Source organism: Arvicanthis niloticus, chromosome 5, assembly GCF_011762505.2.
Source record: "Arvicanthis niloticus isolate mArvNil1 chromosome 5, mArvNil1.pat.X, whole genome shotgun sequence".
NCBI classification, from domain to species: Eukaryota; Metazoa; Chordata; class Mammalia; order Rodentia; family Muridae; genus Arvicanthis; species Arvicanthis niloticus.
In genome coordinates, this window is record NC_047662.1 from 36444927 (window position 1) to 36459455 (window position 14529).

Consider the following 14529-nt stretch of genomic DNA (forward strand, 5'->3'; position numbering starts at 1 on the left):
CTTTCTTTTTCTTTTTCTCTTTTCTTTTCTTTGAGACACAGTTTCACTGTGTAGCCCTAGCTATACTGAACTTACTCTTTAGTCCCGGATGGCTCAAACTTGGAGATCCTCCTGCCTCTGCCTTGAGAGTACTGGGTGGGATTAAAAGTATACGGCACCATGGCTGGCGTATATTTATTCTTTCATTTGCTTAATCAACAAATTATTTATTTAGCATCTCCTAGAGGCCATACATATAGCATGCTAAGCCCTTGAGAGACACGCACACAAGAGGATATATACAGGTTCAAAACAACTATTAACTTAGTGAATCATGGGCAGTGTGGTAGTTTAAATAAGAATGGCCTCTACAGGGTTAGAGAGATGGCTCAGCAGCGGTTCAGATGGCTCAGAGCTCTGGCTTTAATTTAATTCCCAGCAACCACATGGTGGCTCACAACCATCTATAATGGGATCTGAAGCCCTCTTTTAGCATGCAGGTGTACATGCAGATAGAATACTCATATATATAAAATAAATAAATAAATCTAAAAAAAAAAAAAGAAAGAAAGAAAGAAAAAGAATGGCCCCTACAGACCCTTATATGCTTAGTCACCAGGGAGTTCGGAAAAAACAGGATAAGTAGGTGTGGCCTTGTGGGAGGAAATTTGTCACTGGAGGCAGGCTTTGAGGTTTCATAAACCCATGTCAGGCCCAGTTGCTTGCTCTCATTCTCTCTGTGTGTGTGATTTAGCAGCTAATGTTAATTTTCAGGTCCTTTATATTTTGTTAACTCAGAACCCAGGCTAATGGTTGTCAGGACAATGGACTAAACCTCTGAAACTATAAGCAAGCCCCCAATTAAATGCACATACCTTTAATCCCAACACTCAAGAGGCAGTAGCAGGTGAATCTCTGAGATCAAGGCTAGCTTGGTCTACTGAGCTCCAGGGCAGCCAGGGCTACACAGGAAGACCTTGTCTTGAAAACAGAAAATCAGTTTTCCCTTATCAGAGTTGCCTTGGTCATGGTATCTCTTCACCTGAACAGAACACGAAAATAGGCAGACTATGATAAACTTTTATCTTCTGAAATCTTCTCTATTTCCCAATTCTTTTTTCATTCCCAGCTATTTTGAGACTGTCTTGCTATGTACTCTAGGCTATCTTCAAACTTAAGATCCTTAAGACCCTGTACTGAGATCATAGGCACAGGCCACTATAGCAGCTTCCCAGTGTTCTCATTTTCCTTTGGTTTTGATATTTTCCAATTCATTAGTGAAAATGCATTACTTTAATAATCACAATTTTCTGAATTTCCAAAAGTTATAATTTGTGCCAATCAGCAGGAACTGTATTCAGAATAAACAGAATATACATTTATGAACCTTAGCTAATGTGAGAGTAAAAATTCAAAACCTTTAATCACATTCTAAAAAAAAAAAAAAACAAAACTAAAACATGGGGGGGGGGGGGTCGGAAAAGTCCAGTCAGCTGAAGATTGTGATAGGAAATGGTCTCAGTGCAAGGATCACTACTGGAAGGGACAGCCCAAAATGATGCTAGTTAGCAAGATGAATAAAGAAGCAGAATAAAGAAAGGCATCTATTAACCATACATTAATAGAAATAGCAGAAGGAAAATACTTCAAATGATCTTAGAAGGGCTGGAGAAGGAGATCAGAGGTTAAGAGCATCATGCTCTTCCAGAGAACCCTGAGTTCAGAACTCATAACCCATGTCAGGTGATTCACAGTCACCTTCAGTTCCAACTCCAGGGGAGCTAACACTCTCTTCTGGTCTCCTTGAGCACCTGAACACATGTGTCATAAGTGTACACACACACACACACACACACACACACACACACACACACACGTCTTTTTAGATTTACTTTTTTGTATATTGGTGTTTTGCCTATACATTTTGTCTGTATATTACATGTAAATAGTGCCCACCAAAGTCAGAAGAGAGCATCAGATGCCTGCAACTAGAGTTACAGATGGTTGTGAGGCTGTCACATGGATCTGAGTATTGAATCTGGGTTCTCTGCAAGAGCAGCCAATGATTTTAAACACTGGGTCATCTCTCCAGTCCCCATGCACATAATTTTTTTAAATGTATTTTTAAAAGTTACTAAGAACTAAATTAATTGAATGTGGCTGGACAGATCAACCAAAGGCACACTGTAAAAGTAATTAAAGAATAAGAACCAGAACACACTGTGGCTAATAACCTAGTGGCTGAATCATTCCAAAAGGTCGAGCTCTGGTACTTGACAATTAAGAAGGGGTGTGTTGTTCTGTAGATTTATTTCTGAAAGTAAAACTTTCCTGAAATTAGAAATTCATTCCTAAAGTTCTTTTTGATATAATACGATACAGTTTTCAGTAATGATGTATACATTGTATTGCTTTTTCTCTTTAAATGTGTTATTTCCATAAATATCTAATGAATGGAAAAAATTTAAATATATTGAAAATATGCAAATTTATCAAGAATATCATAGTGAATTCATTGTGAAAATCATTTTGAAAAATAGCCCATGCAAACTGTCCTAGGAAAACATTAGCAATAAAATCATCCTAATTATTTCTTCTTCCTCCTCTTCCTCTTCCCCCTCTTCCTCCTTCTCTTTTTCTTCTTCTTCTTCTCCTCCTCTTCCTCTTCCTCCTTTCTGTTTGTTTTGGTTTTTGAGAGAGTTTCTCTCCAGAGCCCTGGCTGTCTTGAAACTCACTATAATACCAGGCTGGCCTCAAATTTACAGAGATCCGCCTGCCTCTGCCTCCCAAGTGCTCAGTAAAGGCCTGTAAACTTTTCAATCAGGCTCAGCTCCTAATTTTCTATATTGTACAAAATTATATTATCATATTCTATTTAATAAAGAGGAAGACATGAGAGCCTCTGTACAACTTGTTCAGAAGATAAATAAATAACACTACATTTCATCTGTCTAATGATTTACAGTTCAACAAAGCACTTTGACCCTTATGACAATTCTATGTCCTTGTTCCAGCTGGATAGATTCAAACAACAAGGACTGAAATGCAGAAAGCCTGTCTTTTTATATTTCAAAATCCAAAAGCCATAAAAGAAGATTGAAAAGTTTATCAGCACAAAAATCTAGAACTTCTATAGGGGAATGAAAGGAAAGACGTCAGAAAGGCAAATATCAAAATGGGCCTGAGAACAGAGCAGATACTTGGCAGGCAGGAGGCCCTGGGTTCAATTCCCTGCCTCCAAGCAAGGGATAAGAAAAATTCTTGTAAAACATACCGCAGACCTTTAACTTTTTATAGAGAGTCCAAGAAATCAAAACGATAGAGAACCCTGACTCAGCAGAAGAGTGATGACTCTAACATAAAAGATGCTTCATCTCAGCATAATTAAAAGAAAACAACTGAACCACTCCAAGTTATCTATCACTTGTTTCTATCTATCCCATTGGCAATAATCCAAGATTGATAACAGGAGGCATAATATTAACAACATTGACCCTCCAGTCACAGTGCTTACAGGCATCTCTGCAGCTCAGAGGCCACGAATCAGGTCGTACCAGTGCCCACCTCAAAGGGCTTTTACTAAGATTAAATGAGATAATACACATAAACCTCCTAGAATGGTACTCATCGTACAAAACACTGTTTAAGCCTTAGCTATGACACAGGCAATGTTAGCTGAATAAACAGGGCAATGCAGATGCGAAAATGCCTGAGGAAGGAAACTAACCAGTTCCTGGTAGTGAATGTATATTGACCTTAAAATTCTGCTTTTGTAAATTTATCCTGCAAATCCCCTTGCACACATGTCAAAATGACATGTTCAAGGTCTACACTGCAGCACTGATTGGAACATTAAAAGGCTAAAGGAATGTGCATAACAGGGAACAGGTTATAATACACAGATTCAATAGCTTCTCCGTCTTTCTTTAAACGTTTTCTTCTATTACATTTCATTTATCTGTGTATAGAGAGGCCAGAGGACAGCCTGTGGGGATCTGTCCTCTCCTTCCTCCATGTGGGTCCCAGGGATCCCGTGTGAGATTCTGTGGTGGGAACATCTACCCACTGAGCCACATCGTCAGCCCATTTTGTTGTTGCTTTTGTCTTGGTTTTTGAAACAGGGTTTCATGTAGCCTCCCCACATTGGCCTCCCTTTTGCTATGTGTAACCTTCCCCCATCCGGTGCTGTGATAGCCCCAAATGGTAACACACACACATACACACACACCAGCCTGTGGAAAATCTTTGTTAAATTCTGACCAGTCCTAGCCAAGTATGGAGAAGGACTGTAGGACTAGTTCAGCAGGGACTGGAGCAGATATTTATGGAGGCCTGCTCTATTCCATCAAAAAGCATCGATGCCTTCCTCCCTCCTGAACTCATCCTCCTCCATTCAAAGCTGGGTTTGGCCAACAGCAAACTAAAAAGCTTACTCCGTGTTTTCAGATTTCCCTGGGAGCCCAGAGGTGACCCCACCTTGTTCTCTAACATCCATTCTGTACAACTTAATTCAGCCAATAATCTATGGTCCCTGAGGCAGGGACATAACACACACACAAACCCCAAAGCTCTATGAAGACATCTCAGAGTTGAAAAAGATTTTTTTCGGGTAGGGAGGGTATTTGTTTTGTTTATGGGTTTTTCTTTATGTAGTCCAGGCTATCCCAGAGCTTGATATGTAGACCAGGCTAAACTTAAACTCACAGAATGCATGGTCACACCCATCTACACCCAAAAGAATTCCCTGGGAGACCATGTAGGTGTTTAAACTTTTTTTTTTTTTTTTTTTTTTTTTTTACAAATGAGGAAGCTCTCAGTACTAATCTGAAAAGCTCCCCAGGATACACTAAACGAAGGACACACCCAGTGAGTGGAGCCCAGAACTGGGAGAAACCATCAGCTTCTTCATGGAAAATAAAAAAACAGATTATATATTCATGTTTGGAAGTATTTACCTAAACAAAGTCTAAAAGAATGCAAAAGCAGCTGGGTAGTGGTGGTCTGTCCTGTATGCCAGAGAAGTCAGAAGTTGAAGGTTGTCCTCAAAACTCCCTTCTTCAAAAATAAAAATGGGGTGAGGTGAAGGTCTACTATAAAGGGCAGCTGAGCAGGACACTTGACTAGCATGCTTAAGAATCTGGGTTCAGCTGGGCAGTGGTGGCACACACCTTTAATCCCAGCACTTGGGAGGCAGAGGCAGGCAGATTTCTGAGTTCGAGGCCAGCCTGGTCTACAGAGTGAGTTCCAGGACAGCCAGGACTACACAGAGAAACCCTGTCTCGAAAAACATAAATAAATAAATAAATAAATAAATAAATAAATAAATAAAAGAATCTGGGTTCATCTTCAGTTCTGAGCAACCAAAGAGTTTTTTAAAAAATGGTTGGGAGGCATGAAGGGAGCAGGGAACTGGGTAGACACAGTAGTCACGAGACTGTGACTGTTTATATAAAATATATAAATATTTAAAATCCTATGTTATACGTAAATAGTTTTATATTTAGCCACTTGAATATATTATATTTTCAAGTAATATATATTAAGGAAAAGTGAAGAAAGTTCCCAAGAGTGGAACTAATTCTAACAAAAATACACTTTTTTTTTTTGAGGCAGAATCTGACTATGCAGAACAGGATGCTAACCCAAAGCACGTGATCCCTCTTGCTTCAGTCTCCTGAATGCTAGGATCACAGGAGTGCACCACAGCACCCAGCTTCAAACATTAAATTGAAAAAACAAAACAGTAAGGCTTACAGAAGATAAGTATTTTACCTATAACCATATAGTTAATAACACAATCTCAGTTTTGATTTACCATGTAGATTTCCAATATTTTCCCCTTTTCACACTGCCTTTATAAAACATCAGAGGGCCAGAAAAATGGATGAAAGTACCTGCTGCCACACTTGATGAACTGAGTTCAATTTCCACATGACAGGAGGTCAGAATCAACTTCTCCAAGTTGTCCTCTACTTACACACACACACACACACAGATAGTAAAAAAAAATAAAATGTCAAGAATGGATATATGACACAATACAAGTATGTTAACAACCAGCCCTCTAAACATTCAGCAAAAATAATCCTACTGAGACCACACTGAAGTCATCTTCATTTGATGACTCAGAAAATAGCATAATACCCATTGTTGGTCCAAAACATTCACCATCACCCACACAAACAATGTACTAATTAGGTTCCACTTACCAGAAAGAGAAAAAACTCCCATAAAAGTCCTAATCTGAGATTTCAAACTCTAATAAAACACTCATATTTCAGAACGAAATTAAATGTGTGACATTAACAATGTATTTATAACCACTTTAATATAGGAGGAAGAACATTTTTAAAAACGAGTCCCCCTTTCTATTCTAAATACGCCAGGGAACAATTTTCTTCTTATAATTAACTGACACTGTAAGTAGAAAGCAGCACTGCAGTGTCTGAGAGAGCAGATTATCAGCCTCCTAGCATGTACATGTCTAAACCAGAATCAAGACCTTCATGTGCCAAATCACACAGGATAGAGTTTGAGGAGCCATCCCAGACATTTATCTCTATAAAAGAGTAACATCTCATGCACTGAAATCACCCAGATGTCTGAGAGCCTACCTGTTAACTTAGACACAAACATCTGTACCATTGAGTACTAGTTCCTAACATGCGTCCCTCCTCGCTGATGATAGGCCCCACCTATAATATCTCCTGTGTTCCGTCTCCTGCTGTCATATTGGGTAATTATGACATCCATACAGATGACATAGGTAACATAGCCATAACACCGTTGAACTATCTTAATAACCTATAGCTCCACTTCCCTTCAACAGCACTGAGACAATTACACTTTTTTTCTTCCTTGGCCTTGAAAGAATGCTGAATTTTCCAATCATGTATTCTTACAAAATCCAGTCTTCAATCACAATTCTGGTTATCTCCTCATTCTCCAAGTACACTAGCCTTCTTACAGATTTTACTTTCTTAAATTTTTATTTATATACATGAGTATCTTGTCTAAATGTCTGTCTGTATATTGTGTGCATGCATTGCCCAAAGGAAGCCAGAAGAGGGCGTTGGCTCCCCCAGAACTGGAGTTACATATAGTTGTATGTAGTCACTGGGAACTGAATCCGTGTCCCCTGGAAGAATGGCCAGTGATCTTAAAAGCTAAGCTACCTTTTCAATCCCTGATTTTACTTCTTATAACTTCTAATTCAGACTGTGCAGTCAATCATAGTTCCAGGCTATCATTAGCGATGTGTAAATTAGCAGTGTGTAAGTGGGTCCCCATTTTATATTTCTGCTTTGCAAATTCCAGTTTTGGATCAACCCAATCTTTGGGTTTTTTTTTTTGTTTGTTTGTTTTGTTTTTGTTTTGTTTTTTGTCTTCCTATTCTTAGGGTGTTGAAGAAAATGTAGAATCTGGTGGTGTCACAGCCCTTTAATTCCAGCAGAAGCAGGTGGATCTGAATTCAAGAAGAAAAAAAGAACTGAATTCAAGAAGAAAGGAAAGAAGGAAGGAAAGAAAAGATCCTTTATCTTTGTTGCTGGAGATGGCTCAGTGGTTTAAAGCACTTGTTGTTGTAGAGAACCTGGGTTCTCTTCCCAGCACCCACGTGGCAGCCACAACAATCACTGCCCCAGTTCCAGGGGTCTAACACCCATTTCTGACCTCTAAGGGCACCATCACACATGTGGTCCACACACTTACACACAGGCACACACTTATACATCATCCAGCATGATCTACATAGTGAGTTCCAAGTCAGTCAGGGCTACACAGTGAGATTCTGAAACCAAACCAACAGAAAAAAACACTCATCACATAAAATAAAAATAAATCTAAAAAAAAAAAAAAATCCTTGCTATTTCCCACTGGTGATTCCTGTGGCTACAATGCTCATGTCAGAAACTCACCTCACCACAGTTCCATCAACCTCCAGAGAAATCGGATTTACCTACAGATAACTGATCACAATAAAAATAAGGCCAGTCTAGTGTGGTAACACATAATTCCAGGCTGGCCTGAGCTACACAACCCTACCCCAAGCAAGCAAACAAGCAGAAAAAGAGAGAAAGAAGAAAGACGTGTTGCTCACTGCTGCCTTCCACTTACAACTAAATCCATGAGCTGACCACTGTATTACCACCACCAGACTATCAAAACTGCCTTTGAAACAAAGCAAGTCTTTCCTAACCACCAGGCTCCCTGGCTTCCTACCCCCCTCTGCTTGACCTCTGCAGCACCTGGGTCCCCCTCCCTTCTGGAGACTGTCTTCCTTTGGCTTCTGTAAGACTACCATTGTATGGCTTCAGTGTCTGGATTCTCAGCAATGCTGTTTCTGTCCACAGCCCAATTCTAAGCTTTCTGGAGTACTACCAGGAGGTACTAAGGTTTCAAGTATTCCTATAGAATTCCAATTTATGTCTCTAGAGCATCATTTTCTCAGTTTTATGACCAATTTTCCAACTCTATTTGAAAAACTAGGATTCAACTTGTCCACAATACAATTTATCATTCTTCAAAACTTTTTTACATTGTTTCCATCAACACCACCAACTCAATACCATAAGCCAATAAGAAAGCCCTTACTTAGAAAAGCAGAAAACAAACAAAGAATCTCTAAATTCTATTTTAAAAATTCTTGGAATTTCACTTTCCTACAACTATTGCAGTCCATTCATCCTCTCTCAGGCACAGAAGCACAATAATCTCCTGCCTACCTGGGCCTTCTGCCCTCCGGTTTTACTTTCAATCTTTCACATTTTTCCAGAGATAATCCGTATCAAGCGCCTACTTACAACCTTCAATGACTCCGTGTGCCTACAAATAAAGTCCAAATTCTTGAGCAAGTTTTTCACAGAGGTATAAATTGAAGTTTTCCAATTTAACTAATCTGGATTTTATTACCAGCTCAATCCGAATCGTAGTTTAGATAAGAGTCTTCAAAAACAAGAGGTAAAAAGTGAATAAAAAGGAAAGAGAAGTCTCTTAGGATAGGAGTCAGAGTGGTTAGGAGATGAGCACGTTTCAGAGGGAATCCAGATCTCTGAGGGAGAAGGGGGCACTGAGACCAGTGAGACACAGTAGGGGAGCGGGACGTGAAGGATTCCACAACTTCACAAGTGAGGAAGGTCAGACACAAGCTCAACACAATGATAACTTCCAATGGGTTCTCGGCCTCTGAGGCGAGGTGGGGACTGTCCTGGGACCCTGAGGGAAGTGAGAAGGAAAGGAAACGGGGAGAGGGGCGAGAGACAGTCCCCTGCCTTTTTGAGAATCTCAAGTAAGGCACCGGATTGTCCAGTGCTCAGCGACCCACGAGCCAAGGCTGTGCGCGCGGCAGGGATGCCGAGCCTTGGTCCTCAGGCACTCTCCCGACGTTACCTGAGGCACGACTGAGCCGCGGAGAGGGCGTCTGCGCCGGCCGGAGGGCAAGGGAGGCAGCGGCCCAGAGAGAGCATAGCAGCTCCGGGCCGTGGCTGTTTAGCCTACGGAGGAGGTGGGGGTCCCTCGCGCAGAAGCCAGCGATTGCTCAGGGCCAGCGGCGGCGCAGGAGCCGGAGGCTACTGCCATGGCCTTGCGGTCTGGGCTGCTTCCCCCGCCTGCTCGGCGGGGCCCGGAGGCGGATCACCGCTGGGACTGAGAGGGCAGCTGGAAACTCTCGGCTCCCCGCCGGTGAGTGTCTGAAACGCCTGGGGGCAGGGGCTGGGGGCGGGGGCCCCGCCCCCTCTTCAGGCCTCCCTCGGAGCAGCCAATCAATCGTCAATCTTTGACAAACGAGCTAGTAGAGTTGCCCAATTAACGTTAGGAATGCCACGTGGTACGAGGGTGGACACAATGGGCGTCCAGAAAAGCCAATCAGCGACGCTCGGCGCCAACTCTTAGAAGATGAAGGGAACCAATAGGAAGAGAGTGAAGGTAAAAACAGAAGGGACAGTGTGTTGAAAAAGCGGAACCGGGAGAGCGGTGAATTCACCTTGGGGAAAACCTAAAGAGTCTCAGAGGGCGGGACACAAGAGAGACCAATCAAAACCCCCCAAACAGAAGCGATTGGTAAATTAATTAAACAAGCCAATTAAACAAGCTCTAGACTGGCGCGGCTTTTGAAAAAGGTGTTCTGCAGGATCGAATGCAGTATTCTGCAGGATCGCAGTATACTAACAAGCTAAAATTAGCACATAATTCCAAGCGACTTGAGAAAGAACAGTAAGTATAACTTAAACGAAATGCCAAAGGAAGAGATTGAATTCAAGGAAGGCTTAGAGTATTTTTATCACCAGCTAAGTTGAAAGGGAGAATTATGAAAGATCTTCGAGGGAAATAGGAATTCTATCCAACTGTTCATCAGGTACAGATTTCCTTACACTTTCCATACCCATGGATCTCAAGGCTTCATAATCTTATATCTGAGCAAACTGCAACAGAAGAATAAAAGCGGATAGATAAAATGGGATATAAGCCTTACCCCCAAAGGTTTAGGGGCCTCCCTTCAGAAATCAGTATGTGGGACATAAGTAATTGAAATAAGACTAGGGGCAGAAAGCAATAGGAGAGCATGTACCATGTGGTCCAGGGTTCAATCCCCAGCACTGACAATAACACCAACGGAATGAAGGTGGCCCTGCTGGCAACTGAGTTTAAGAAAATGTATAGTAGGAAATAAAATTGGAAGAAGCTGAACGTGAGTGGAGTTTAAATAATAAAATTATCTTTTTGTTTTAAATGTTGTGTGATTTGTCCTTGAATAGAAGCACAACCTAAACTGGGAATTGTTTGAGGAAGAGTTAACTAGTAGCTCACAGAATCTCTGAAGGGCGGTACTACAACCCAGTTCTCTTGGCCTGGTCAGAATCATTCTGACATAAATTATGTGCTGCCACCTGGTGGCAGTTCAGGCGCTGTTCCACCGTTGTCCTTTAACATTTCTGTTGAAAGATTTGGCACCCTTGCAAGTGTGTCTCCCATAGAGCTTGATACAAACAGTTGATAAATACTACTGGTAGCAGTCAGAGTTAAACAACACCATCATTCCAGATGAATTATCTGCCCAGTGAAAGACAAAGAGAGGCTTGATGGAAAGGCTTGTGTTACCAGTGGGTATAAATAATTTTTTTTTTAAATTTGGGGCTGAAGATGCAGTTCATTTGGTAGTGTTAGTACACATGAAGCCCAGATGTGGTGACACATTCCTATCAACCCACCATTCAAAAAGTAGAGGCAGGCTATCAGGAGTTCAAGGTCATCCTTGAACTATCAAGGACTTATATCAAGGACTCCGTATCAGCTAGATACAGAGTCAAGGCCAGCCTGGGATACTTGATACCTGGCCTCAAAATAAAAAATATTAAATAGAGGAAGGAGGGGAAATAAAACAGTAGGTACAAGTAGTTGCCATGCAAACATGAGGGAGAGTCTATAATCCCAGCACTCCTGGGAGGTGGGAGACAAAGACCAACAGCAAAGTTGTCTCCTAATCCTAATATGTACACTGTAGCATGAATGCACACACACACAAACACACACACACACACAGTCATGTACACAAACAAGCCAAGTATGGTAGTACATACCTATAATTCCACCACATGGAGGGTAACATGGAACAACAACAAGGCCATCTTTGGCTATATAGAAAGTTTGAAGCCAGCCTGGACAACACAGGATTCTGTCACATACACACCAAAATAAATAAAGCTGGATCTGAGGAGCAGTATGATATCACTGTGTCACTTGTCATCCTGGCAATCAGGAGGCTCAGGCAGGATTGAAATAAGTTTGAAGCCAATCTGAACTACACAGAGTTTTGAGCCAGCCTAAGCTACAGAATCCCTATCTCAATAAATATATAATACATAAAAAATAAAAACAAGACTGAAGAGATGACTCAGCAATTAAGAGCACTGGCTGCTTTTGCAGAGGATCCTGAATTTCCAGCATATATATGTGTATACACACACACACACGTGTATATATATACGTGTGTGTGTAACATATATATATATATATATATATATATATATATATATATATATATATATATTAATTCTAGTTAACTCCAGTTCTAGAGAACCCAATGCTCTCATCTGGCCTCAGCTGGCACCAGACAAGCACATTGGTACAAACATACATGCAGGCAAAATACCCACTCACATGAAATAACAATAAATAAACAAAAACAAAAAAACCCCTCTCATCCCCTTCCCTCTCTCTCTGACAAAGTGCTGGCTGGTATTTAACTCAGAGATCCACCTGCCTCTGCTTCCCTTCCTAAGAACTGGGATTAAAGATGTGTACTATCATACGCACTGAGAGGCCCCACCTCTGGCCACCACACACTAACGCTCAGCATAATCAGGTGCAAGTGCACACATGAGCTCACACACACATGCACACACACACACACACACACACAAACAAAAGAATGTGGAAGACACCCCTAGTCAATGTCCTAGGCCCCCTCCCTATAACGTTGGCTATTAGTTGGGCCAGAGATTTAAATATACCCTGTTACTAAAAGTAGCTTCTGTTTTACTACCTCATCCCTTTATTATTTTTATTTCAGATAACTCTCCTTTTGCCAGCCTGAACTAAGAGTTGGAACTTTCCCATAAGCTGACTGCACATCTTAGTCCTAGGCTCTCAAAGACATAATGGGTGGATGGATGGCATTATCACTTGTCTACAGTTACCACTGGAAGAGGCCTCAGGAGGTCTCTGAGATGCTACTGATTCTCAGGAAATCTTGAACCCTCTAGAATATAAAGTCCAGGAGAGAAGAAAGTAAAGCTGCCCTTCAATGCCTAAGAATATACACCTTTCAAACTGTTTAGTTCTCTTTCAACTTGACACAAGAAATAGTTATGTGAGAAGTGAGAATCTTTTTCTTTAAAGATTTATTTGTTATGTATATAATGTTCTGCCTGCATTCCAGAAGAAGGCACAAGATCTCATTATAGATGGTTATGAGCCACCATGTGGTTGCTGAGAATTGAACTTGGGACCTCTAAAAGAGCAACCAATGCTCCTAACCTGACTCATCTCTCCAGCCCAAAAAGTGAACAAATCAACTGAAAAAATACCTCCATCAGATTGGTCAGTAGACAAATCTATGGGGGCATTTTCTTGATTAATGGTTGATATTGAAGAGCCCAGTCCACTATGGGAGGTGCCACCCCTAGGCAAATGGTACTAGATTTATATAAAAAGGCCAGCTGAGCAAGCCAGTAAGCTGCCTTCCTCCATGTCAGTTCCTGCCTCCAGGTCCCTGTCTTGACTTCTCTTCAGGATTGAATGATGGATTATAAACTGTAAAATACATCTTTTCCTCTTCCAGTTGCTTTTAGTATTTTGTCACATCAACAGAAAAGTAAGGTAAGGCCCAAAATGCTAGCCATAAGACATTTTGTTTTGTTGTCATTATTGTTGGTTTTGAGACAGGGATGTCTCCTGAAGCCCAAGCTGCCCTCAGACTCTTTGTCTCCACTTCCTTAGTGCTAGGATTACAGGTATGTACCATAACATTTATTTATTTATTTATTTATTTATTTATTTATTTAATATTTATTTATTTATTTACTTATTTATTTTGGTTTTTAGAGACAGGGTTTCTCTGTGTAGCCCTGGCTATCCTGGAACTCACTCTGTAGACCAGGCTGGAATCGAACTCAGAAATCCACCTGCCTCTGCCTCCCAAGTACTAGGATTAAAGGCGTGTGCCACCACCGCCCAGCTATTTATTTATTTTTAATTATTTCAGATAACTGTGAAAAATGCACAAGGCATTTTTTTAATGAAATTGACAAGAAATGAACCAGCAATATACATAATATAACACTCTTTAGAATTTAATGAGGCCCTGGGCTCAACAATCCCTGCCACCACAAGGAAAAGGCAAGTGGGTGGCAGCAAGCAAATCAGCTTGCAAACTAGTTGGCAGCACACACCTATAATTTTAGAATTTAGGTTTTAGCAAGAGGATCAGAAGGTTCAAAGTCACCGTGGTGGTTTGAATGAGAAGGGTCCCCATAGGTTCCTAAGTTGAACTCTTGGTCTCCAATTATTGGTACTCTTTCATAAGGATTAGGAGGTATGGTCTTGTTGGAGGTGTGTCAATGGGTCATTAAAGTTTCAAAAGATCTTCCAGGCCCTGTGTACTCTCTCTCTCTCTCTCTGCTTCCTGTCTGTGGATGGATTGTGGTCTCAGCTTCTGTTCCAGTCATGCCAGCCTGCCAGCTGCTGACAGGTACCTCACCATGATGGTGATGGGCTCCCAACTCTGTGAAACTACAAGCCCCAAGTAAACTCTTCCTTCTATGAGATGCCATTTTATCACAGTATTAGGAAAGTAACTAAGACAGTCAACTTCACTCAAAGCCAATCTGTGTGACATAAAATCCTGCCTCAAGGAGCTGGAGAGATGGCTCAGTGGTTAAGAGCCCTAACAGTTCTTCCACAGGTCTTGAGTTCAATTCCCAGCAACCACACAGTGACTCGCAACCATCTGTAATGGGATCTGATGCCCTCTTCTGGTGTGTCTGAAGAGACCAA

General features: G+C 41.2%; 1 protein-coding gene across 2 annotated transcripts in view; it reads right to left on the reverse strand.

Moving 5' to 3' along the window:
• Positions 1-9760, reverse strand: part of Tesk2 (testis associated actin remodelling kinase 2) — an 84164-nt gene extending 74404 nt beyond the window's left edge. Inside the window, exons 1-2 of one of the 2 annotated variants that reach the window (XM_076934381.1) lie at positions 9367-9677; positions 5874-5948 (exon numbers count right to left, since the gene is read on the reverse strand). In XM_076934381.1, the coding sequence (XP_076790496.1) occupies positions 5874-5912 (39 nt within the window). In that variant the 5' untranslated portion in view covers positions 5913-5948; positions 9367-9677. Of the gene's footprint in view, positions 1-5873; positions 5949-9366 lie in introns of both variants that reach the window. The other variant, XM_034502081.2, reaches the window with a different exon arrangement.
• Between the last annotated feature and the right edge of the window lie 4769 nt (positions 9761-14529).